Source organism: Carassius auratus, chromosome 5 (assembly GCF_003368295.1).
Source record: "Carassius auratus strain Wakin chromosome 5, ASM336829v1, whole genome shotgun sequence".
Taxonomy (NCBI): domain Eukaryota; kingdom Metazoa; phylum Chordata; class Actinopteri; order Cypriniformes; family Cyprinidae; genus Carassius; species Carassius auratus.
Window position 1 is genome coordinate 4,139,494 of NC_039247.1, and position 23,673 is coordinate 4,163,166.

General features: G+C 34.7%; 1 protein-coding gene across 1 annotated transcript; it reads right to left on the reverse strand.

Annotated features, from left to right (window-relative positions):
* Positions 1 to 550: 550 nt before the first annotated feature.
* On the reverse strand, positions 551 to 7,541 carry LOC113068943 (coiled-coil domain-containing protein 60). The gene is made up of 7 exons (XM_026241903.1): positions 7,253 to 7,541; positions 4,449 to 4,536; positions 4,028 to 4,111; positions 2,871 to 3,008; positions 2,238 to 2,399; positions 1,816 to 2,005; positions 551 to 709 (listed from the first exon to the last, which is right to left on the reverse strand). The coding sequence occupies exons 1-7, from the start codon at positions 7,539 to 7,541 to the stop codon at positions 602 to 604; spliced, it is 1,059 nt and encodes a 352-aa protein (XP_026097688.1). The 3' UTR covers positions 551 to 601.
* Positions 7,542 to 23,673: the final 16,132 nt, after the last annotated feature.

Consider the following 23,673-nt stretch of genomic DNA (forward strand, 5'->3'; position numbering starts at 1 on the left):
TTGACAACACAAGTGTTGCAAATCCTCACAACACATGCATATAACGTAACACGCTGCAAATCCTTCACAACACATGCAAATTAAGAAACGCTACATTGCAGTTGATTGAGCTATCTCAGCCACCGTACTAAAGTCTCAAACTGTCAATTACAGTTATTACTGAAGCCATGAAATATTGATACGTCAAGGCAGAATTTCTTGTATTATCTTTAGTATTTTCTCGTCCAGACAGTACTGAGAATCTACTTATTAAATTAAAAATATCTAATAATACAACTCTAACAATTATTATTGAATTAAATAAGTAAATACAATTATAAATAAATACATTATTAAGAGCACTTTTAAGTATTTAAAGGACACTTTATTTTTGTAAAAGGAAAAGGAAATGACTAATAATAGAATGAATTGTTGAAATTAACTGAATAAACTAAATAACTACATAAGAACTTGTATTTTACTATAAGAAACATTGTACACCTTATATTTCTATATTATAATATTATATTAAAATATTTATTATTTTTACTCTTGATTTTCGGGTGACATATTACTGAAATCACAGCTTTAAAAAATGCAAAAAGGCAAAAGAGAGAATGGATTACAGGTTGTGTGTAGCACTCCTGGTGGTCTGTGATTGGCTGACTCTGTTGTATAACCACAAGTCGTACTCTGCTTTGGGCATCTTTACCACATTCAGCCTCACTATCTGCAATGACAGGGAGAAGAAGAGACACACGGGAAGAAAGATAAAAGAGCACTTCTCATAATTACCAGCTGCTAGCACCATACCCTCCCAGTTCCTGACAATAGCTTATTACACACTGGATAATCTGTCATTATACGGCCCAAATAGCTGGTTGTTAACGGCGTCCTGTTTGGACTTGATTTGAGGGGGTCAGCAACATTTTGGCAGTTACAATTAAAGGAGGTAGGAAATAGATAGGAAAGCCGAGACACCTGAAATCTAAAATTTTAATAATTAAGAACACATCATGATGCTGTAGATTAAATACAACACAGCCAACTGTCCCAAAGTGTGAGCTGAACTGAGTGGTTACATAAATATGAAATACATAAATATTCCACAGAAAAAATATTGTGAAATATTATTTCCATTTTTTAGCAGCCATTAAAAATCAGAAATCATTCTATCATGCTGATTTGGTGCTCAAGTAACATTTCTTATATTGTCGATGTTAAAAGCAATTGTGCTGCTTAATAATTGTTCTGGAAACCCAGATATATATTCAGAATAATTAATAATTTTTTAGAAATATAAATTTTGTAAAACTCTTTACTGTCCCTTTTGGTGAATTTAATGCATGCTTGCTGAATAAAAATATTAATTTCTTTACAAATTGTTGCGTACCCAATATATTGTGAGTTAAAATATTAAGTGTAATATTATGCAGACACCTATTTTGTAAACAGTTGTGCTTTTTTTTTTCTTTTTTTTTTTTGTGGAAACGATTTTTTCTGGATCCTTTGATGAATAAAAAGTTCAAAAGAAAAGCAATTATTGTTACATTTTTAATGTCTTTACTATAAACCTTGCTGAATATATATGTATGTATGTATGTATGTATATATATTTTTTTTTAATTCATTGATTTTGATACTTTGTTATGAAATCCAATAAAACTGGTGCATTTTTAAGAGTGTCTTTCATCTACAAATATTTTCTTTGGCCCACTGCAGGATGCAGATGGCCCAGATACTGTATGTTGTAGCCATTGTCTTGACTGAACTGTTGAGTGCAGCAGACTGTAGCATTATCACATTTAAAAGTACTCAGAGTTGGTTGTCTTGTACCTCTATAGCCACACACAGATCAGGACAGCAGAGCTCCCACGGCTGGAGGGAGTTTAAGATCTTCAAGAAGTTGTGTGGGTGAAGCTGCAGTGTGTGGCCTTCTGTAAATCGACTCAGCTTCTCTAACAAACGTGCCACCCTCCCGTCTGAGTGTTTGACGGGAGCCAGATTACTGAGCAACGCTGAGAGCCTTCAGCAGACACAAAGAAACACACAAGGACTGTGTTAGTGTAATGTTACTGTAAACAGCAATGTTGAATGCATACACACACTCTTGCACCTGCGAACATCCTGTAGGGTCATTAACGTTAATATTTGCCAAACACACACATGCAGCACATAAGTGGCTTTGCATCCGTGTTCCCTGGAGGATTGGAAGTGATGCAGGCCATTAGACATTCACTCAACACACACACACGCACCACTGAGTGCTGTATGGATCCTCAGTGCTGTTTGGGATGTTGGAGTCTGGCACTGCTGGAGAGACCACAGAGGTTTTGGAGGTCACAGCAGAACAGGTTCGTCCTCGGGATAGCATGTTACAAAGAGATCCGTATCTCTTGGCCCCAAAATCCCATCTCTTCCTAGAAAGAGTTTAAAAGAGGAGATATTTACATGCATCACATTACTATAACTGAGATACTGTAACAGTTTTCTTTGTTTTGTTGATATTTGTAAGTTTTAAAAAAAATGTAATTTGTAAATTTTTTCTACTTACTGCAGAATTTTCAGGCTTTTTTCTTCAGATTTTTATTTTTTTACAATTTTACTTTAAAACTATTTTCCATACCTTCATTATTTATTTTTGCTACGCAAATGCTTTTACAGTATATTTTACATTATTATTTACATTTTAAAATCTAAACATTTCAACATTTTAGTGTAAAAATGTATCATTAGCAGTTTATAAGAGAAATTGCCCCTGTTCCTCAGTTAATAAAAGTAAAGTGTGTTTAGTTGAAGAACTGTATAAAAGTGTGTTATATAGTAAAAAAAAAAAAACCTATCATAAAAAAGATTCCTTGTTCCCCAGTGTGGTGGAAAAAAGAACTCACTTGGCACAGCGATTTAGAGCATCAGATAAATTAAGTGTTAACTCTTCTGCTATGTCCACAAAAGACGCCTTTTTCACACCCAATATGGCTTCCCTGCTGTGAATGAGTCGGTTAGTGGCAGAGATTCTGGCAGGGGAGCTAGTAAAATGAGAAAGAAATATAATAGTGATTTCAGTTGATGTACACAACAAAGATCCCTTTACATGGGCAGTACACATGTGAGAGATGTACAGCGGTGCATCAGAGGGTAAGACAACATGAGGATTGAACAGTAAATCTATGGAGCCGTTTGGGACTACACACTGTCTGTACACTTTTGCACAACAGCTTAGACAAGAGATGAGGAAGGAAACTGATCCATGCTGTTTACTTTCCACAAACTGTAATTTATAGCTTTATTATCATAGGTGGAGTTTATGAAAATAAAGGTCAATGCAAAAGGCCTAGAGCTGTACTAGTGCTTGATATGTCAAAAAGCAATACATTGTTTGCAATGAATAAGCCATATTACACAAGTAGCAGAAAGGTTCATATGTAACTGTATCTGCCTAGGTCCGCTGCTACACTTCTATGTGCAAAACATTCATGTAACTGTGCTTTTTTTGGACAAAATATTTTCTTGATTATTTATAAATAATAACCTCCTTTTTTTCTATTTTGTCTTCAGATTTACTGTTTTACATTCTGTTCAAATGTCTGGATCAGTAAAAAGAATACTTTTATTCAGCAAGGGTGCATTACATTGATCAAAAGTGACAGTAAAGACGTATTTATTTTCAATGCTGTTCTTGTATTCAGTGTTGTTTTCATCATTGATAATAAGAAATATTTAATGAGCAGCTTATTAGAATGATTTCTGATCATCATAATGTGACACTGAAAACTGCTGAACAATCAGCTTTTGCCATCACAGGAATAAAAACAACAAAAAAACTAACTAAAAAAAAAACTTTAAGATATATTAAGATAGAAATCACTGCAATTAAACTGTACAAATATTTCACAGTATGACACTTTCACTGTATTTTTGATCAAATAAATGCAGCCTCAGTGAGCATAAAGGACTGGTTTTCAAGCTCTTTAACAAATGGCCCGAAATAACCTGATGGTCATTTTAGTCATTCATAACCTGGGAATACTGGGAACAGTAGACACACCTCTTCACTCTCAGAGACTCCGTCTTCTCTCCGGTTGTGTTTTGCTGTGACTCACTCTCGGGTTGGACTTTGACTGACATATCACTTTAACATAATGCAGACAATTGGTCACATGAAATCTCAGCAATCAGAGGTCATCACATTCTCACATGCTGATCAAATGATCTGATAACCAATGATATACAAATAAACTACAAACATCAGTGAAACTGTGGCATTTGTGCATGTGTCATATATATATATATATATATATATATATATATATATATATATATATATATATATATATATATATATATATATATATATATATATATATATATTGACACACTGTCAGTACAGTCTTCTATAATAATAATAATAACAAAATATTATAATAATGATTTACTTTTAATAGTTGTTGTCTCCTGTGCTAGTTTACCTGTCTGGAGTGGACGTGAGTTGTTTATCAGAATTACAGCAGGTTTTAAGAACACTCTGGTACACTTCTTCGAGAAACTTCTGGAGATCTAAAAAGATAAACAAATATAAGCACAATTTATGCAAGTTTTACAATGAGGCAATACAATTCCTGTCATTGTGGTATATAATAAGTAGCCCAGTTTCATTGTATGCTCTGATATTTATAATTTAATTTAAGAAACTCTTGTTCTCTAATCTTTTTAATATTCAATAAAAAAAAATATATATATCACCTTAATTTTTTTAAAGCAATAACGGATTAAAGCATGTAAAACAGAATAACAACAGCAGCAACACCAAAAAAAAAAAAAAAAAAAAAAAAAAAAAAAGAACAAATATATAATAAAAAAGAATGACAGAAAAGATTCTATATAATATTTGGGAGTTACATAAATTTGAAAAGCTTTAGAATGTTTATTGTTTTTATAAGCTTGTTTTGTGATCTCATATTAGAAAGGGTATATATTAAGATCAGTGTTACATAAGGTAATATATGATGATTTCTTATGAGTTATTTTTGCCTTATGAATGTAAAAATTTGGTAAAACAATTAAAAGATTAATAATGTAATTTTGTTAATCAGAAAAATATGGGGTTCGAAAACAAATGTCATACGGTTCTAAATGAAGGGTTTTATTAATTTGTATTGATTTTATTTTTTTTATGTCTATTTTAAAGTCAACACAAAATGAAAGAGAATAAGGGCAATAGAAATGCAATATCTCAATGTTCAACATATTTCTCTAACTACGACTTGCATGGCTGTGTGCATGATCCAAGCGCGCCCTCTGCTGGTCGATCGATATTTCACACACTCAAATCCAAAGAAACACAAGCTAACAGCAGAAATTAACATTCAGTCCGTATATTTATCTAATAACAATTCAAACAGATTTATCACCATGAAAATATCATCTCCCTCAAATACAACACTTCATTAACTGAGATAAAACATAAATCGTGAGCACAAATTAAGTTTTCATTACATAAAACAAACTAGGATGCTGTTGGAGACACAGATGAAAAAAGACAGAACCCTTGAATAAATTGGCTGGTTTCATGCCTCATAAATACAAACTATAACAATGTCATTTTCAATCCTCTGGATTTACTATCTATTATAAATACATAGAGTTATTAAATTGGAAGATAAATCACATCTATATAAGCTTACATATTAAATAATTAATGTTCATGCTGATTCTTCTCAAATACATTCTCATACAGCAGGTTTATCCCAAAACCAATTAAACTGGCAACAATAAAATTCCAATAAAGCAGGATATCTTCAGAGTTCAGCTTTTGGATTTCACTCTTAAATCGTTTGGATTAGTCTCTTGCTCGAATAATTGGCATGACCGAAAGAGGCTTTAATAGACCTTTGATTTCTTTTATAGGAAATGAAATAAACCGTAATGACTGTGTGAAAACAAAGGAAGTTTCACTGAGCTCCCAAGCTTTCATCAGGACTCAGTTCTTCTCTCTGATCTACTCTGCAGGGTCTAGAGAATTTGAGCTTATTATCTTCAGGCAAAAATGCAGGACACCTAGTGTGCATTAGGCCCATCACACGTTTAGGCCCAAACGGCCCAGGAGTAGAAAACAGCACAGCGGATACATGCATTTTACAACCCAGGGAAGGATTCTTCAAAGATTTATTGACGTGACAGAAAAAAAAGAAAGTTTTGCTTCACAAACTAGTTTTTTCCAAAATTAGATTTCAAGAGGGACAGAAAAGAAACTCTAATTCTGAGCAAAGAGCATTTCTGGAAGTGTCTTTGTCTAGCCATGAATCCAAATCTGATGGATTCTTTTTTGTCTTGTTTTGTCCTGAGAGCCAAACAGCACAGCACTGAAGTGCACGATGATAATGATGATGATGGCATGCACTGTTGCCATGACAATGTGCTACATGTGATTGTGTGAGCAAGGCAAGTGACAGTTCATCTGGCAGTGAGATGGGAAACAGATAACACTCGTTTTGTGCTCCACTCATCTAGAACCAGACACCAGCAAAAGTCACTCAGGCTGTGAATCCATGAGTCTGTTTATCTGTATCAGTTTCACAGCAGCTGTGTTCTGCCACAAAAATAATAAATAAAATAAAATAATAATAATTCCCGACTTGTCATGAAAAAACAAAGCAAAAATGTGTGTAAATGCATTTTATACCTATATAAAAAATAACTTATAGTGTGAAATATTATTATAATTTAAAAAAGCAGTTTTTTTTATGGTAGAACGATTTTCATTTTTGTTTAGTAGACTGTAGCCTAAGACTATCCTACATTAAAAAAATTAACAAATTGTAAAATTTTATGTTCTTTTTTTTTAAATGTTACAATGTTATATCATAATGTTATTGTTGTTTTACTTACTGCTATCTCATTTTATAATTACATTAATTTAGCAATCCGTCCCTTTGCGCCACCTGGCGGTAGTTTCGCGAATGATTTCAACACGCGACTGAATTACAGTTCAGTCACCGCTGCGGCGGTATGCGCGGCGGTAAGGCCCAGATAGGCTGGCCACCTACTGTAGGTTTCTACACACTGATGGACGAGTTGAAATTGTCAGCAGCAGTCAACAGCATACCATAGATTGCAGTCCCAGAAGTGATTTTGAAAACATCTCAAATATTCCTATAAAACTGTCTGTCAAACTGTGTCATCTTAGTGCATGCCTAAACCACTAAAAAATCAGGGAGCTATAAATACCTCATTTAAATCAGACAGAAGTTAAATGTTAACCATTGGGACCTACATTCTGTCGATGAATGATCAGAATCGGATTCTCGCACACTCAGAGTCTCGATGCCCTTGGTGTAAATAGGCTCATCACAGGTGTGATCTGGAGCCGGAGCCAAAGACAGCAAGCTGCCCACCGATGACCCTGTTACTGAGGAGGAAACCACACTGAGAGTGGAGGTCCTCCAGGTCTCATGTCTCCCTGAAGAAACATGTAATGGCCTGGATGTGAGATGCCGTGTCTGCTGGAGAGGAAAAAATGTCGAGGTTACATTTAAAACCTTCACTGAAGAAAGTGAAGACATTTTCAGCATAATTCAAAAAATGTTGGAAATGATGGATATATGTATATAAATACTTTATTTCTTATTTAATTTTTTAATTTCTAATTTGGCTATTTCTTTCTTTTGATTTTAAGGTGGAACATGACCTGGATGTGTTCTTGGCAGGTTTCAAGAGATTCATACAAAAAGAAAGAAATCTGTGAAAATGTATTATGAAATTATGAAAAAGAAATGATGCTCTAAATGTGTATTGTATATGCTCATATAAATTAGTCATTTATCCCAAGCAACCCACCTTATAACTGGAGAAAAATAATAAAAGCTATGTTTGGAATAGCATGTTACTAAAAAAACAATTGTAATTATTCCAACTTCACTTATTTGATTTGAATTCCAAAAGTTGAGACACATTTTTTACAATTATAATTAGATGACAAATGCAAAATAACTTTTTATTTTTGAGACAATATAAGGTTTCGTTACAAGAATGTAGAATCCTAATGTACTGAATTCTTTCACACTCTATTTTTGCTCTATAGAGTGTATGCCATGTAGCATACTAGTAGTATACCATTGCAAACACCCTAATCGTCTTGACCAAGGCCACAGCAGTGATAACTCATAGCTCACCACTTGGTTGCTTGCTCAGATCTTTAGCCATAAAGCCACCCCACATAACTGTTGTGCAAAATGGGTGTTTGAACAAGTTTCTTTCTACAGACGGCGTAATTAGCCCTTTGCTTATTTACTGTGTCTTCTAGAATGCAGCTAATGTTGCACACTTGTCTAAACCCCAGTGGCATGCTTAAGGAGAACACATCGCTTCACAGAGCTCCAGCAGAGCCACAGAAACACAAACATTCCAGTGTGAAAGAGACGATTTGGAGGAGAAAACCTTCGGCGGGGCAATAAACTGCTCCCACTTGGCCTCTATTGCCTTTTCTTTATTCAGCCTCTTTATTGTGGTTCGGCTTGTTCCAGGGTCCCTGAAAGAAACAGAGAGAGAGACAGATAAAGAGACATAGAGAATTTACTGACATTTTAATTATTCACATGATCTCTTCATAATGTGCTGGAATATTATCAAAATTGTATATGTCACCTTGAAAGGACAGAAAGAAATAGAAGGATGGAGGGAAACAAGCGCGCACATCTCATGCTCTCTCTCTCTCCTCCTGGCTTGGGTCTTAATGGCGGTTGATAAAGTTTCATTATTTTTTGTAATATCTGCTCTCTGCCGTGCTGTACCGTTTTCCCATAAAGCTTCACTTTATTGGAAATTGGATTCTGGGATGGTGGAAGCCCCTCCAGGCTCTGAGAGACGCTTCTTACAATCTCTCTCCCTCTTTTTCCATTTGTTTTGACCTCGCTCTCTCCGTCCATCACTAGCACCAACCTGTAGCTCCAGGAAATGAAGGATTAAATTCCCTCCTCTCTCTTTCCCCCTGTATCTCTCTATTTAACACCACCTATACGATGGTTTCATCATTTCTCAATTAGCTCTGATTCTAGTTTTTCCAGTTGTTGTTCCTGTAGGATCTCATTAGTGGCGATTGCTGAAGCATCACTATTAGTGATTTGAACATACCCCTGAACCCAAGTATTAAACTCTGGCGCATAGCTTGTTCTGCAGTATTTGTACAGAAATGAATAATACCTATGTTTGTTGACTACCTTAACAACTGAACCCTAAAATATTTATCTTAAAGTATAAAGGCAGTGTGACGAGTGGAGAGGGGCAGGGCCGAGAACCGTGGGAGTGGAGCGAGGCTGGTGGAGTAAATGATGATGAGTGAGGGAGGAGGGACTAAAAGAAGGAGCGACGACAGTGCAAGACGAGAGAGGACCAGGCCTGTATTTCATTTTGTTGTTTTATTATGTTTCATCCGGCAGTTGACCATGAGGGGCTGCTGCTTTTCCTTTAATTTCGTAATTGTTCATTTGTTTATTAAAGTTTTGTGTTTAAATGCTTGCCGGTTCCCGCCTACTTCCAAATCTACGAACATTGTTACAGGCAGCTATATATTTTAACGTACACTACCATTCAAAAGATTGGGGTCGGTAAGATTTCCTTTTTTTTTTTTATCCTTATCCTTCAGCATTTATTATTGTCAAGGTTAAAAGCAGTTGTGCTGCTGAATATTATTTTAGAAAAAACAACAACAACAAAAAAACATGTATATTCAAAAGGATTAAATATAACAGCATTTTTATGAAACAGAAATTTTGTAAAAGTCTTAACTGTCACTTTTAATGATATTAATGTATCCTTGCTGAATAGAATGCTGAATAAAAAAACTGTAGTGTATAATAACCCATGTATATATATATATATATATATATAGAGAGAGAGAGAGAGAGAGAGAGAGAGAGAGAGAGAGAGAGAAAGAATATCATAACTGTTGCTGCCAGACTCTGAAATATCTATATGAATCTTTTGAATATCTACTTTAATTTTCCAAAATGCATAAAATATTAGACTAGGTCATAAGTGCTTGTATCCTCAAATATCATTTAAAATTTAAAAAATGAAGGTTAAAAACATGGTGCAAATCTAATTAGGTCATGACTTCAGGGGACACAGTCTGGTTGCCTGCACTAGTATGGTTTAGTCCACACACACTATTTACACACTACAATATGTTATATAGAGACTTGCCAGCTTTAATGTCTGTTTAACAAAGATGGATGTACATTTTGTGTTATATTTCTAAGGCACTAAACTAAATGTTATGTATAAACAGACATGTTCGCAAGATTTACATGCAAATAAAATCAATTAAACTGAACCAGCGTGCACTTGAGACAGAGGTTATACCTTCCTAAAATACAGAAAAAGAGTTCAGGCACACAGACACAGTGCTAATAAGCAGAACACAAAGGAGTAAAGGCATGTTAAAAATTCTACCATTGTACAATTTCTACTCTGTAAAAAAAAAAAAAAAAAAATAACAATAATGCCACACTACTGTCAAAAAGTTTGGTGTCAGTAAGTTTTTTTTTTAATGTTTTGCAGGAAGTCTCTTATGCTCACCAAACTAAAATGATCAAATATGCATTTGTTGCATAAAAAAATACAGTTAAAAAAAAGTTATCATTTGAAATATTATTACAATTTAAAGTAAGTATTTTCTTCAGCATCATTATACTTCAGGCTGATCATGTGATCATTCAAAATTAATTCTAATATGCTGATTTGTTGCTCAAGAAACATTTTGTATTATTAATAAATTTGAAAATAGTTGTACTGCTTAATATTATTATATTATATATTTATGGAAAATATGACAGAGCTTTTATCTTTGATGAAGAGAAAGTTCAAAACAACAGCATTTTTCTGAAATAGATATCTTTTGTAAATGTTAAATGTTGATCATTGCAATGCATCTGTTTCTAAATGTCTGTTTTATCTTAAAAAAAGGCAAACAAACAATTAAATTATGTTCTTAAAGACCAGTGACCAGCAAATACAGATTTTGCAATGCTGTAAAACCTAAGCAGCATGGTCTATAATGTATATGGGATTGTCTCAACACATAAAATCCTCTAAAACAACTGATGGTGATCTAATAGGGAATTCTCTGGGCTAGTGATTTTAAGATTACAGATTCAAACCCTGGAAGCAGTTCAAGCACTAGAACACAGTTTTGCCCCTGAGCAAGGCAGTTAACTTTAGGTTATTCCAATGGGGGTGGTCCATGCAGAAAGGATTCTGGAAGATGCTGTGGCTGCTAAACGACAAACCAACTAACTAAAAGCAGCATGCCTGAATAGAACAACTGCATTTGAACCCCAAAATAATCACATAATGCATTTTGATATTTTATGGTGATAAAATGTATTTATTCGAATCTCACCTAGAGACCAAAATATTTTGTGTCCACAAGCTCAAACATATATTTGCTGCTTTTACATGCAAAGCACATCAGCTTCTATTCTGCACTGAATTCTCAAAGTCAGTTGGAATTCAACCAACTGAACAAGAGCAAGAGTTCTGACATATAAAATACAAAGTTCATAATTTAATTTTGGAATCAGGACTATAGTAACTGTCGTGCTTCACAATTTACCTTTAAGCTATTAAGAGAGACTTAGATGTCATCTCTTCCTGTTTCATAGCTGAACTCAAGACCAGATCCTAGAGCAATGCTAGACCCCCCCACCAAGGCACACATCCAGGCCAATTCCTTACTCCAACACCCTAAACTTGCCAGTCCAGGAACCACCTTTCTGTTTCCAAGAACCACCTTTCCATCGTAATGAACCGAAATGCTAAAATGAATACTGCATGAATTTTGTTCAGTGGCTAAATAATTGGAGATAATTCTTATTTAATTCGAATGGCAAAAATAACATGCTGATCTGTTGTTGAGATGATAAATGGATAATTAATTCATTTGTGTTCAGTCTTGCATTAAATTGATCAATAGTGGCAGTAAACACACATATAATGTTACAAAAGCTTTCTATTTCAAATAAAAACTGTTCTTTTGAACTTTCTATCCATCAAAGGATCCTCAAAATGTTTCACATTTTTCATAAAAATAACTAGATAAATTTAAAAATATTTAGGAGAACAATGATAAGAAATGATTTTTCAGCAACAAATCAGCATTTTCCAAATAATTTCTGAAGTATCATGTGACATGGAGTAACGGCTGCTCAAAATTTAGTGTTTAGCTAATTTAGAGGGATAGATTATATGATAAAATTAATTCAAATACAATGCAGTTATTTTAAATTGTGCTGTTTTTACCATATTTTTGACCTTAAAAGTCTTACTGACCCCATTCTTTTGAATGGTAGTGTACATCTACAATGATGGGGATGAAGATGAGCTTAAAGAGTGACTGTCCTAAAACTCAAACTCTGTTATGTTTTATGTTTCACTCACCTGACATCCCAACAGAAAATAACAGGTCCAACTCTTCCAGAACGTTCTAGAGTCAGTGCCTCCAGCAGCCAATTCAGACAGCACAACTGACGATATAAACACTCACTAGAAAAAAAAAAAAAAAGATAACATAAATCTTGCAAATCATATTTATAAAGTGAGGGGAAAAACACCCCCAGTATGCCAATGTAATATTCCTGCAGGGCACAACATGTAACCTTGTGTCAACAACAATGTTCAGCTTTGAAATCCTGTATGTAAAGCAGAAGCCCTAAAACTTGCTATTCCACAGAGAACCTGACAGCTTTCTTTTCATAATTAAAAAACAACAACACGATGTACGAATCACATCAGATAAATAATAAAAAGCCTTGTGTGGCTTGAAAGCCCTCTTGACAGCAAAACAGCAGCAGAACTTTGTTTTTGAGGCTGCCTAACAAATCTTTCATCCAGCAATTCATTTTATATATTTTTTTATATATATTAGCCAAGATAAAAAAAAAAAGAAAAGAAAAAAAAAAGATGTGCTTCTGTCAGAGTAAGTTGCTTTTGTGAGGACTTCTCCTGTGTGTGACACAACTAGTCCAAGTTGGGGGGATTGTCTGTAAAGAGTGTGAGAATCAAATCCATTGTTAATAGATTCAGTGTTTAATTTCCTATTTAAAGATGAAAAAAAAAAATCTGTTGGAAATAAAATTTACAGAGAGAGAGAGAGAGAGAGAGAGAGAGAGAGAGAGCTAGCCTGACTGTGCTTTGGCTCATTTGTTACAAACTAACATCTCAAGGCCATCTCCATGTCTAAATTAATTCCTCTTACTTTCTTTTCAACGTGAAGTAGAGCCACTGTTTTGCTCTCTGCTTTCTGTTCAAATATCAAGGTTAAGATGTTTAATCAGACCTCCAATGAAAGACATCCACCTACGCACTGTTGGCGGACAACAAGATTCCTGCTATCACGCCACCTAGTTAGCCACAATGTGATACATGGGTTAAATCTCTGGCTTAAATGAAACAGTTAATGGAACAGGATTTCTATAAATGTCACATTCAAGCAGAGGTGACCACATACTTAGGGAAGTTGTCAATAATAAGATCTTCATTCAAAAGGCCCAAAACAGTAATTTTACGATAATTACTGTTGGATAAATAAGAGAACAAAATACAACTATACTGAGATTTATTAATACAAAGGCAAGCTGTATAATGAAAATAGATTTGTACCAAAATGTTAAACTACAGGTGCTTCTCAATAAATTAAAATGTTGAGGAAAATTTCATTAATTTAAGTAATTCAACTCAAATTGTGAAACTCATGTATTAAATAAATCCAATGCACACAGACCGAAGTAGTTTAAGTCTTTGGTGCTTTTAATTGTGATGATTTTGGCTCACATTTAACAAAAACCCACCAATTCACCAATCTCAACAAATCTGAATACTTCACAAAACCAATAATAAAAAAAACATTTACTCCTTGGCCCCCCTAGTAAAATGTGTCTAGAGCCACCACTGTGTTCCACCACTGAAAGGCATTAAATAGACATTATTATGTTTTTTTTTTCAGGAGTCCATGATGAATAGAAAGTTCAGAACAGCATTTATTTGAAATATTTTGTTTATAAATTTCAGTAAAAATATCTATAAAAATTATAAATTAAAAAATTACCCCTAACTTTTTAATGGTGGTGTATTCATATCAAAATAACCTGCCCGAGAAATTTACGCATTTAGCAGACGCTTTTATCCAAAGCGACTTACATTGCATTCAGGCTATCAGTTTTTACCTATCGTGTGTTCCCGGGGGAATTGAACCCCCAGCATTGCACCTGATAGCACAATGCTCTACCAATTGAGCTACAGGAAGACTGAAACACTTACTAATGCAATGCATCACAGATACAGATCAGAAGTGTGTATGTGTAGTACAGTGCCCTCCAAAACATATCTGTGAACTTTTGGATACATTTAAAGAATATATCAATGTAATTGCATTAGATAACAAAACATCAAACATATTAGCCTACACATTGAGAGGTAACTACAGTATAATCCACAACAAAACCAAAAATGTGCAGGAAGAAAATGCAAATAGGTTATCAAAGGAGTAATGATGCATCGAAGATGTACTTTGACTCCAGCATGACATTCCATTCCATCATGAGACACTGTAAATGAGCCATGTTTATTTTTTCTTTTCATTTTGCTGCATAAGATCCTTCTAGTCAGAGGGTAATCACTCTGTCCTGCTGGGCGAGACTGATGGTTGAATGAATTTTGTTTTTCTGGAAGCTGAGACCCTCATAGTGAAAACTCTCACAGATTGCTGCGGCTAATTCCAGCAGAGAAAAGCATTATTTTCTTGTTTTTAAATTTTGTTTAATGCAGTTTTATGTCTGTGTGAACTAAATTGTAATGTCAGAAAAAAACGTGTGTTTATTTGATAAGATGTCAGTATTCCAATCATCCATGAAAAAGTGACACTGAGAAGTTATCAGGAATGCTTTAATCACATGTAGACAGATTGTTGAATTATGGCAGAAAGTCTGGCACTCAAGCAGCTTATTCTGAACCAAGAGTAAAGTGACCAGTGAGACATTTAGAAAAACCAAATTATGTCAAATTATGAAAAAATGCTAAATCAAAATATGGATTTGTGTAAACAGCAAAATAGAGCACAAGAAAGGGCTGAGCGGTCTTACCCTGGTAGTAGATGAGGAGGTGTTGAGATCAATGATCTGTGGATGGGGGTAAATGGGCGAGCAGCCCGCATTTTCCTCCTGTTGGGATTCCAACCTGGCGAGGATGTTGCCATAACATCACACCACCTGACAAAACATCCGTGATGGGTTTAGTTGGTGTGAATGGAAAAATGGTATATGTATTCAAGTTGAACACGTTTAGGTAGCACTCCCAACCCCTAGAACATGGACTTAACATTTACTGTAGCTAGTGATAAATACTGCAAAAAAAGTTATATTCTTCCTCAGTATATTAGTTTTACAGTGCAAAAAAAAATAAAAAAAATTCCTAAATCAAGGCATATTACTTGATAAACAAGATGATATGAGATAAGTGGACTTAGAACTTAATACAAAGGGAAAACTATTTATTTACCTCACTGACAGATACTTATTCTATATAAACCCACTTATTTTTCACTGATCCGAAAAAAACAACAGTTCAGCTATCTTCATGTTGCATCTTAAGTAAAAGTATCTTGATTTAACAATGTTTAGATACTTGTATTGTAAAACAAGACAAAAGTGATTTTTTTTTTTTACAGTGAATGCAGCATTTAATGCCATGACTTTATGAATGTAAGACTTTCTGCTACAATTTAAATAACTTTTTAAAGCCTTCATTTGCGGAATGAAAAATTAAGACCTTTTTAAGACTAGCAGAAACCCTCTCAAATGCAAGTTATCAAACACAACTTGAGCTGACATCTATGGCAGTTATGAAACTGTTGGACAGTTTTTATTATTCATTTGCACATTTAAAAAAGTTGTACATTTTTCCTTTTTGTATTTGATTGTTGTCAAGAAATTATAACAATACCACATCAAATGTAATCAACGATAAATAATAATAATAATAATAAATACATAAATAAATAAATAAATAAATAAATAAATAAATAAATAAATAAATAAATAAATAAATAAATAAAAAACAAAAAATATAATTCAAATATATGATGCCCAGAGAATTAATGAATTATTTTGACTGAGCATGGCACTAGCAACACCAAGGTCATGTGTTTGTTCTCTAGAGAAAGCAAGGATTGATAAAATATAAATATATACCTTAAATGCAATATAAATTGCTTTGGATAAAAGTGTCTGCCAAATGTGTAAATGTGAATTTTATCAGCCCATTTTTCCACAAATTCAGCCTGCATATAAGCATTACATTTGCAAAAATAGAGCTAGATAGTGAAAATATCACTTTTGTCATCGTCTAACCTCTCAGTATCACTGTCCTCATCTGAATCGGAGAGATTGGGAGGTCGTAGTTTGGTACGTCTCAACTCCTCTCTCCTCTGTCTTTCTCTCCGCTGCTCCTCCTGCGCTTCCTGTTCCTCCTTCTGAAGGAGGTGAAAGTAGCTACGACCCTGCTTCACTGCAAGAATGTGCTGCCTGTAATGACATTAAAATATTTAGAATGCAACTACTAAGAGATCACAATCACTGAACATTTATAACACATTCACTTAAAAAGTTTCATTGTTAATATTAATTACCCTGTTTTATTCTATAACATAAAAAAACATCAGCAATACCCCCTTGTTTTTTTTTTTTTTCTTGTTTTTTTTTTTTTTTAGCTTTTACTTCATTTAAAGTTAATAAATGTTGTCTTCATTTGTGGAGATTGAAGAAAATGTAAGAATCACACACTTTTGTTAGTCACAGAGCTCCTTTTTTGCAATAATCCAAAAGTCAGTGGAAAAATCGTGTTGGGTTTTTGTAGAGGGAACCAGTTTGTTTTTTGGTTGGCCTACAAAAATTTGTATATCAGCTTCATATTTCATCAAGGCCAAAAGTAAAGATAACTGAAATAACTGAAGCAATATTGAACAAAAAGCTTTTGATATACACAGAGCGATGACCTTATCCTCTTGCGACTGTGTTTCAACTCATTGAATGCGGCCATAATAATCACATTTTTCTTTTCAAAATGCCAGTCTTCATGACAATGAGTATGAATATTTCAGCACGCTTGGCTACGGTTTTGTCTGTCATAAATGTCAACCATTTTGTGATGCGCAGAAAGAGAAGGGGAGGAAGAGGGTGACAGGCAGACACAGCTCTCTTGCCTGTGGTGCAACTGTGTTAAATTCCCTCACAAACAAAATGCCATCGGTGACGCCTGCCAGGTTGAAACCATAGCCGCTGGGCAAGACGCAGGCGGTGCAAGTGGGCAGGAGAGGAAGAACAGATAATAATAGGTTTTGCTGCAAAAACACACAGTTTATCATTTAAATTACTTCTAACATATACCCCTGGTTTCACAGACGAGGCTTAAACCTAGTCTCAGACTAGACTAGAAAATGTAAGTCTGAGCTGTTTCAATTGTAAGAAACTTACACTGATTGACCTTAAAATATGTCAGTGCCCTTGTTTCTCCTCACGATGCACACCAGTAATGTTTTTTTCTAAGAAATGTTTCTAAAAATGACTTAAATGTCCTAATTGAACTATGGCCTAATCCTGGTTTAGTCTAAACCCTGTCTATGAAACCAGGCCACAGATTTCTTATTGTGCTTTAGTTTTATTCAGAGCTGTGCTGGTGTCTGTAGGGAGAACCTCCAGAAAAATTAACTCAAACATTATACTGAAATGCCAGTACTAGCATTATGACTTAAGAATTCCATTATCGGTAGACTGTTGTGCTCTCTTGTGCAATTTAAAAGCTTCTGACAGATTTTTTATTTTATTTTTTTGATTGCCTGATCAGTGCATTAAAGATGTGACAAGACAACTAACCCCAGTCGTCTGGTCTATTTAAATAATTATTTACAAGACAAATCTATTTCAAAGCATGACAAGGGATAGTTCACTTAAACCAGCCCCTGCCCCCAGAAAATTCAGTCATGATTTTCTCACCCTCATGCCATTCTAAACCTGTATGAATTTCTTTATTCTGTGAAACATAAAAGAAGATACTTTGAGAAATGTCTTAGTGTTTTTTGTACATACAGTGGAAGTCAATGGGAACTAAAAATGTTTGGTAACCAACATTAAAAATATCTTCTTTTCTGTTTCTGTACAAATTTGGAATGCCAAAATAATTTTCAGTTTTTTGGGTGGATCGTGAAATACTGTATGTATACTGTTTTGGGATTTGTAAAATCATAAAACAGATCTAAAAAGCTTAATTTTATATTATGAAAACATACATATTCATATTTCATGCAGTAGGCAATCCAGTGATTTGGCAGTGCTTAAATGCAGCATCTGTGCATGCAGCTGACTGGCGTTGTACTGCTATAACATATTGATGCAGACATAAACAATAATTAGTTCACAGTATGAACCCTAACCTTGTTTGGCATAGGTGTTTTCGAAGAACCGTGTCCTCTCTCTTCCATGACTGGGGCCACTTTGATACCAACTTGTGAAAAAAACCAAAAAAAACAGCAGGAATGAGATTGAACCAAAGAACATATATTTTCAGAAGGTTTTTGTAAATATCTATAAACAGGGCTTGGCATAGGGATTAGCCTATAACGCCCTTTTGTGGCCAAGCCATTGTTCTAAAATAGAGGACAATATTAAAAAATAAAATAAAAATCAACATTACTTCCACTTTTAAATAACTGTTTTCTATTTTAATACATTTCAAAATTTAATTCAAGGGATAGTGAATTACAGGGTAATTTTTATTTTTGTAACTATCAAGCCATCCTAGGTGTAGGTTTATATGACTTTTGGAGTTATTGGAAAATTGGAGTTCCAAGCTTTATAATGGCAATGAATGGGTGATATTCAGTAGATTAATAAACTGCGCCAGTCCATCATAAAATATAATAAAAAAAAAGTGCCCCACTTGGCTCCAGGGGGTTAATAAAGACCCCTTGAAGCAAATTGGTGTGTTTTTGTGAGAAAAATATACATATTTAACATTTAAACATTAACAACATAATATTTAAATTCCTCTAACTGCTACGCGCGTTCACGAGAAAGGGATGGGCGTATGGATCCTGAAGTATCGAAATATCAATAATGATGCGAGTATCTAAACTATCGATACTCAAATTAAAAATACTGATAATAATGTATTTTATTTACCCGTGATTTTGTTTATTTGTTATTTGAACGTACTTCCCGACCGTTTGTAGTATGAATGGAATTCATATGCAAATTTACACACACACACACACACACACACACACACACACATTTACAGACTGCGATCCCTACAACTGAATGTTGCAGTGCCAATTCTTGGTTGTATTTCGAAGATGGATCTGGCCTTACTCTAAACCTCTTGATTTCATGACAGTCCATCACATCCCTCATCGCTGCTTTGAAGTCAGATTCTGACCATGGCTTGGAAAAAGATGAGAGTGAGGTGCTGGTGTTTCTCTATTGACTGGTCCACGCAGCATTGTACAGGCTGGTGTCACTGACCTTTGACATCCCAAAGTCCATGGTGAATGAGATTGTGCACAGAATCCGCAGGGCAGTCATCAGTATTTTGAGGAGGTTGATCGCTTTCCCGACCCCGGATGACCTGGAGGCACTGGTGGCAGATTTTGCCTAGCTGGGTGGGTCTCCAGTTTTCCGCATGGTAGCTGGTGCGATAAACAGATGCCACATCCGGATCAAGCCACCAGCAAGTGATATGCGCCATGCTATTTTAACAGGAAGCTCCATCCTACGTCATCTGCTGGAACGCCACTTTCTCATGAACTATATGAATATCTACTGAATATCACATATTCAATGCCATTTTAAAGCTGAGAAGAGCCAAGACATTTTTTTAATATAACTCTAATTGTATTTGTCTGAAAGAAGAAAGTTCATATACACCTAGGATGGCTTTTAACCTTACAAATGTTTTCTGATCAATTTAATACATTACTTATATGACTTCATGACAGCTATCAAATCATAAATACACTTTTGCTATATAACTTTACCTTGGTGACATATTTAAAATAGGCAAAATTGGCATTAATTGTCTTTTATTTTTTATTTATTTATAAATTTCTCATGTTCAGTGCATCTCAACCCATGTCTGATCATCACATCATTTGTACTGATGTTGTACTAACAACACTCTCTTTGGCCGTCCTTATTGTTTAGGCCTTCTAAAGTTCAAATATTTGAACAACAGCTCAACAAAAAAGGCAAGCAAGTCTATAATGGGAGCAAGTTGACGCAATCTGCCATCTGACCAGCTATAGATTGGTACAATTCTCCAAATGTGACATTCCACATAGAACCTGCACCTATTTGCACAGTCAATCGGCTGACTTTAATTAACACGTTCGTTTGCACCTATGCCATGTGCCGTCTCATACTTTCACTCAGCTGCAGAAACAGGACTAGCGTGTGGATATATAATCATTGGGTAGGTGTGAAAGCATTGCAGATAAACCCTCACACCTCATTTTCCTGTGAAGAATGTGGAGGGGTTTCGTGAATGAGATTGTCATCAACTTCAGAGATCTTCTCATTTGGTGCCTAGTAGAAAAACACAAGTCATTTCAGGATGATTTTACTGGCAGCACAGTTGCACAGAAATGACAATTAAAGTACGGCCCACAAAATCCAGAGAAGATGTGACATTACAACATAACAAAAGTTCATTATAGGCAAAGCGCTCAAAGTTTTCCCCCCTTAGTGATAATGAAAATCTAAATTTTCTCATGCTTTGTCAGAGATGTTGCAAAGCAGTTAGCTCATGACATATACTATTTTAGTTTTTCATATATTTCCTAATTTAACAATAATTAAAAAAAATACAAATCATATTAAAATTATAACAACTCCAAATCAATTTCAGAATCTTATTTTTTATCCTAGAAAGTGCAGAAATATTTATTTCTTAATTGATTCCAAAGTTTTTAATGTTTAATTTAATGTTTAAATATGTATAAATCAATAAATATAAGTAATGTATAAATATATTACTGATGTAAGTCGATTAAAAAAATAACTATTTAATCAAATATTTTTATTTAATCACGATTGATTGCACTTTAAAATGAGTAAATAATAATAATAATAATTCACATTAATTCTACAAATGTAGAAATAACAAAGATTTTCAAAACAATTTTTTTTTTTTATTCGGCTGTAATTACCCAGTGCAACTTATAACATAATACTGAAATATATAACACAAAAATGTAAAAAAAAAAAAAAAAAAAAAAACTAAAACAATCACTGAGTTTAAAAAAGTATCATCCCCTCCAAAAAAAATAACCTGTAAACTCAATCAGGTGTAAGGCAAGGCAAGGCAAGGCAAGCCAAGTTTATTTATATAGCACATTTCATGCGCAATGGTAATTCAAAGGGCTTTACATAAAAGTAATTAAAATAATCATTAAAAAAATCATAAAAACTTTTAAAATAAACTAAAATTGATTTAAAATGAATTAAAACAGTTAAGAACAGTAAAAGATTATACATAAAATACAGTGCAATCAGTTCAGACCTAGCACAGTTCTCATTCACTAAATGCACAGCTAAACAGAAGAGTTTTGAGTCTGGATTTAAATGTGGCTAATGTTTTAGCACATATGATCTCTTCTGGAAGCTGATCCCAACTGCGGGTGGCATAGCAACTAAAAGCAGGTTCCACTTGTTTTGTGTGAACAACTTGGTATTTCTAACTGCCTCGATCCTAATGTTCTGAGTAGTCTGTTAGGTTTATATTCAGCTAGCATACCTGCAATGTATTTAGGTCCTACAGTAGGTCATTAAGTAATTTATAAATGAGTAAAAGTACTTTAAAATCATTCCTACATGTAACTGGAAGCCAGTGTAAAGACCTGAGAACTGGTTTGATAAGCTCAGATTTTCTGGTTCAGAATTCTTGATTGGAAACAAAACATCTAATTCTTGCGATGTTTTTGAAATGAGATTTAGTTACTGCTTTGACAAGACTACTGAAACTAAGGTCTGACTAGAATCACGCCAAGAGTCCTTACTCCTTGACTCTTAATTGTTTGACCCCTAGAGTCAAGGTATGCATTTAACTTGAGAACTTCATCTTTGTTTCCAAATGCAATGACTTCAGTTTTTTCCTTGTTTAACTGAATAAAAGTTTTGGCACATCCAACTGTTAATTTCATCAATGCATTGGCAGAGGGAGTCGATAGGGCTGTAGTCATTTAGAGATAAGGCTAGGTAAATCTGGGTGTTATCTGCATAGCTGTGATAGCCAATTTGGTTCTTTCTCATTATTCGACTTAGTGGGAACATATACCCAATCACCTTCTCAAAAGCACACAAAACCATTTGACTTTCAACTGTGATCAGCTATGATCATTTTATTAGCTCAGCTTGAAAAAGTCCTTGGTACAACTGAAGCAAACGATCAACTATGGGTGGCAAGGCACTGTCAAAAGTTCTCCGGGATAAAGTTGTGAACAGGCAGATGGATACAAAATAAAATTCAAAGGTCTTATCAATGTCTAGAAGCATGGTGAAGTCTATTATTAAGAAGTGGAAGGTATTTGGTACAACACAGACCCTCCCTGGATCAGGACGTTGCTCCAAACTGGATGAAAGAGCCAGGAGGAAGCTGGTCAGAGAGGCAACCAATAGACCGACAGCAACTCTGAAGCAGTTGCAGGAATTTATGATAAAAAGTGGTCATTGTGTGCATGTGACAACAATATCACAAATTCTCCACAAATGTGCCTTGTATAGGAGGATTGCAAGAAAAAAGCCTCTCCTCAAGAAAGGCCACATGCAGTCATGACTGAAAGAAAGGCCACGTGAAGTCACGACTGAGCTTTGCCAAAATGCACCTTGAATATTCTCCCTGACAGCAAGCAGTTTCGGTCCAGATTCGGCCCACATCTGGCCTGCATGGATTTCATGCGGGCCAGATGTGGGCCAGATCTGGGCCGACACTATGTTGCTGTCTGGGATGAGACTAAAATTGAATTTTTTGCCTCAACACCAAATTATATGTCTTGGAAATCCAATACAGCTCACCATCCAAATAAAAGCACAGCAAAATCTGCAGAATGACTTGAAGACTGCAGTCCACAAATTCTCACCATCAAATTTAACTTGAGCAGTTTTGCAAAGAAGAGTGGGCAAATATTGCAAAGTCTAGATGCGAAAAGTTAGTAGAGACAATATATATACATACCATGACAATGGTCATGGTCTACCCTTCTCAACAGCTATTATAATCTCAAATAAAGGCAAATGCTCCAAAATAAAATAAACAACAGTCATCACAATCTCCAGTTCACTGTAAAAGTGCATGGGATCTCTGAATACCAGCTCCCTTCACTATGAAAAACCACAGGTCAGTTCCATCTCATAATTCTTGAAAAGATGTATAAAAAGAGACAGACTTCAGAGACAGTGGATGAAAGAATGTATCCTTTCTCTGGCAGAGGTCTCTGCTCCGGTCTCATGTCCTCCATGCCCTTGTGCACATCCTCCCTCTCCCCTGCTGATAGATGATCTCATTTGCAGTAAATCTGCTTGTGTCGGAGCGAGACATGCCTGAAAGCTCTGCCTCCACTGCTCCACCCCTACTGGGCCTAAAGCCACAACATAT

Coding starts and splice junctions, on each gene's coding strand:
- LOC113068943 (XM_026241903.1), bottom strand. CDS start 7,541: ATGTCTTCACTTTCTTCAGTGAAGGTTTTAAATGTAACCTCGACATTT. Junction 4,537..7,252: donor TGATCATTCATCGACAGAAT/GTAGGTCCCAAT, acceptor TTATCTTTTTAG/ATCTCCAGAAGTTTCTCGAA. Junction 2,006..2,237: donor GATCCATACAGCACTCAGTG/GTGCGTGTGTGT, acceptor TGTCTGCTGAAG/GCTCTCAGCGTTGCTCAGTA.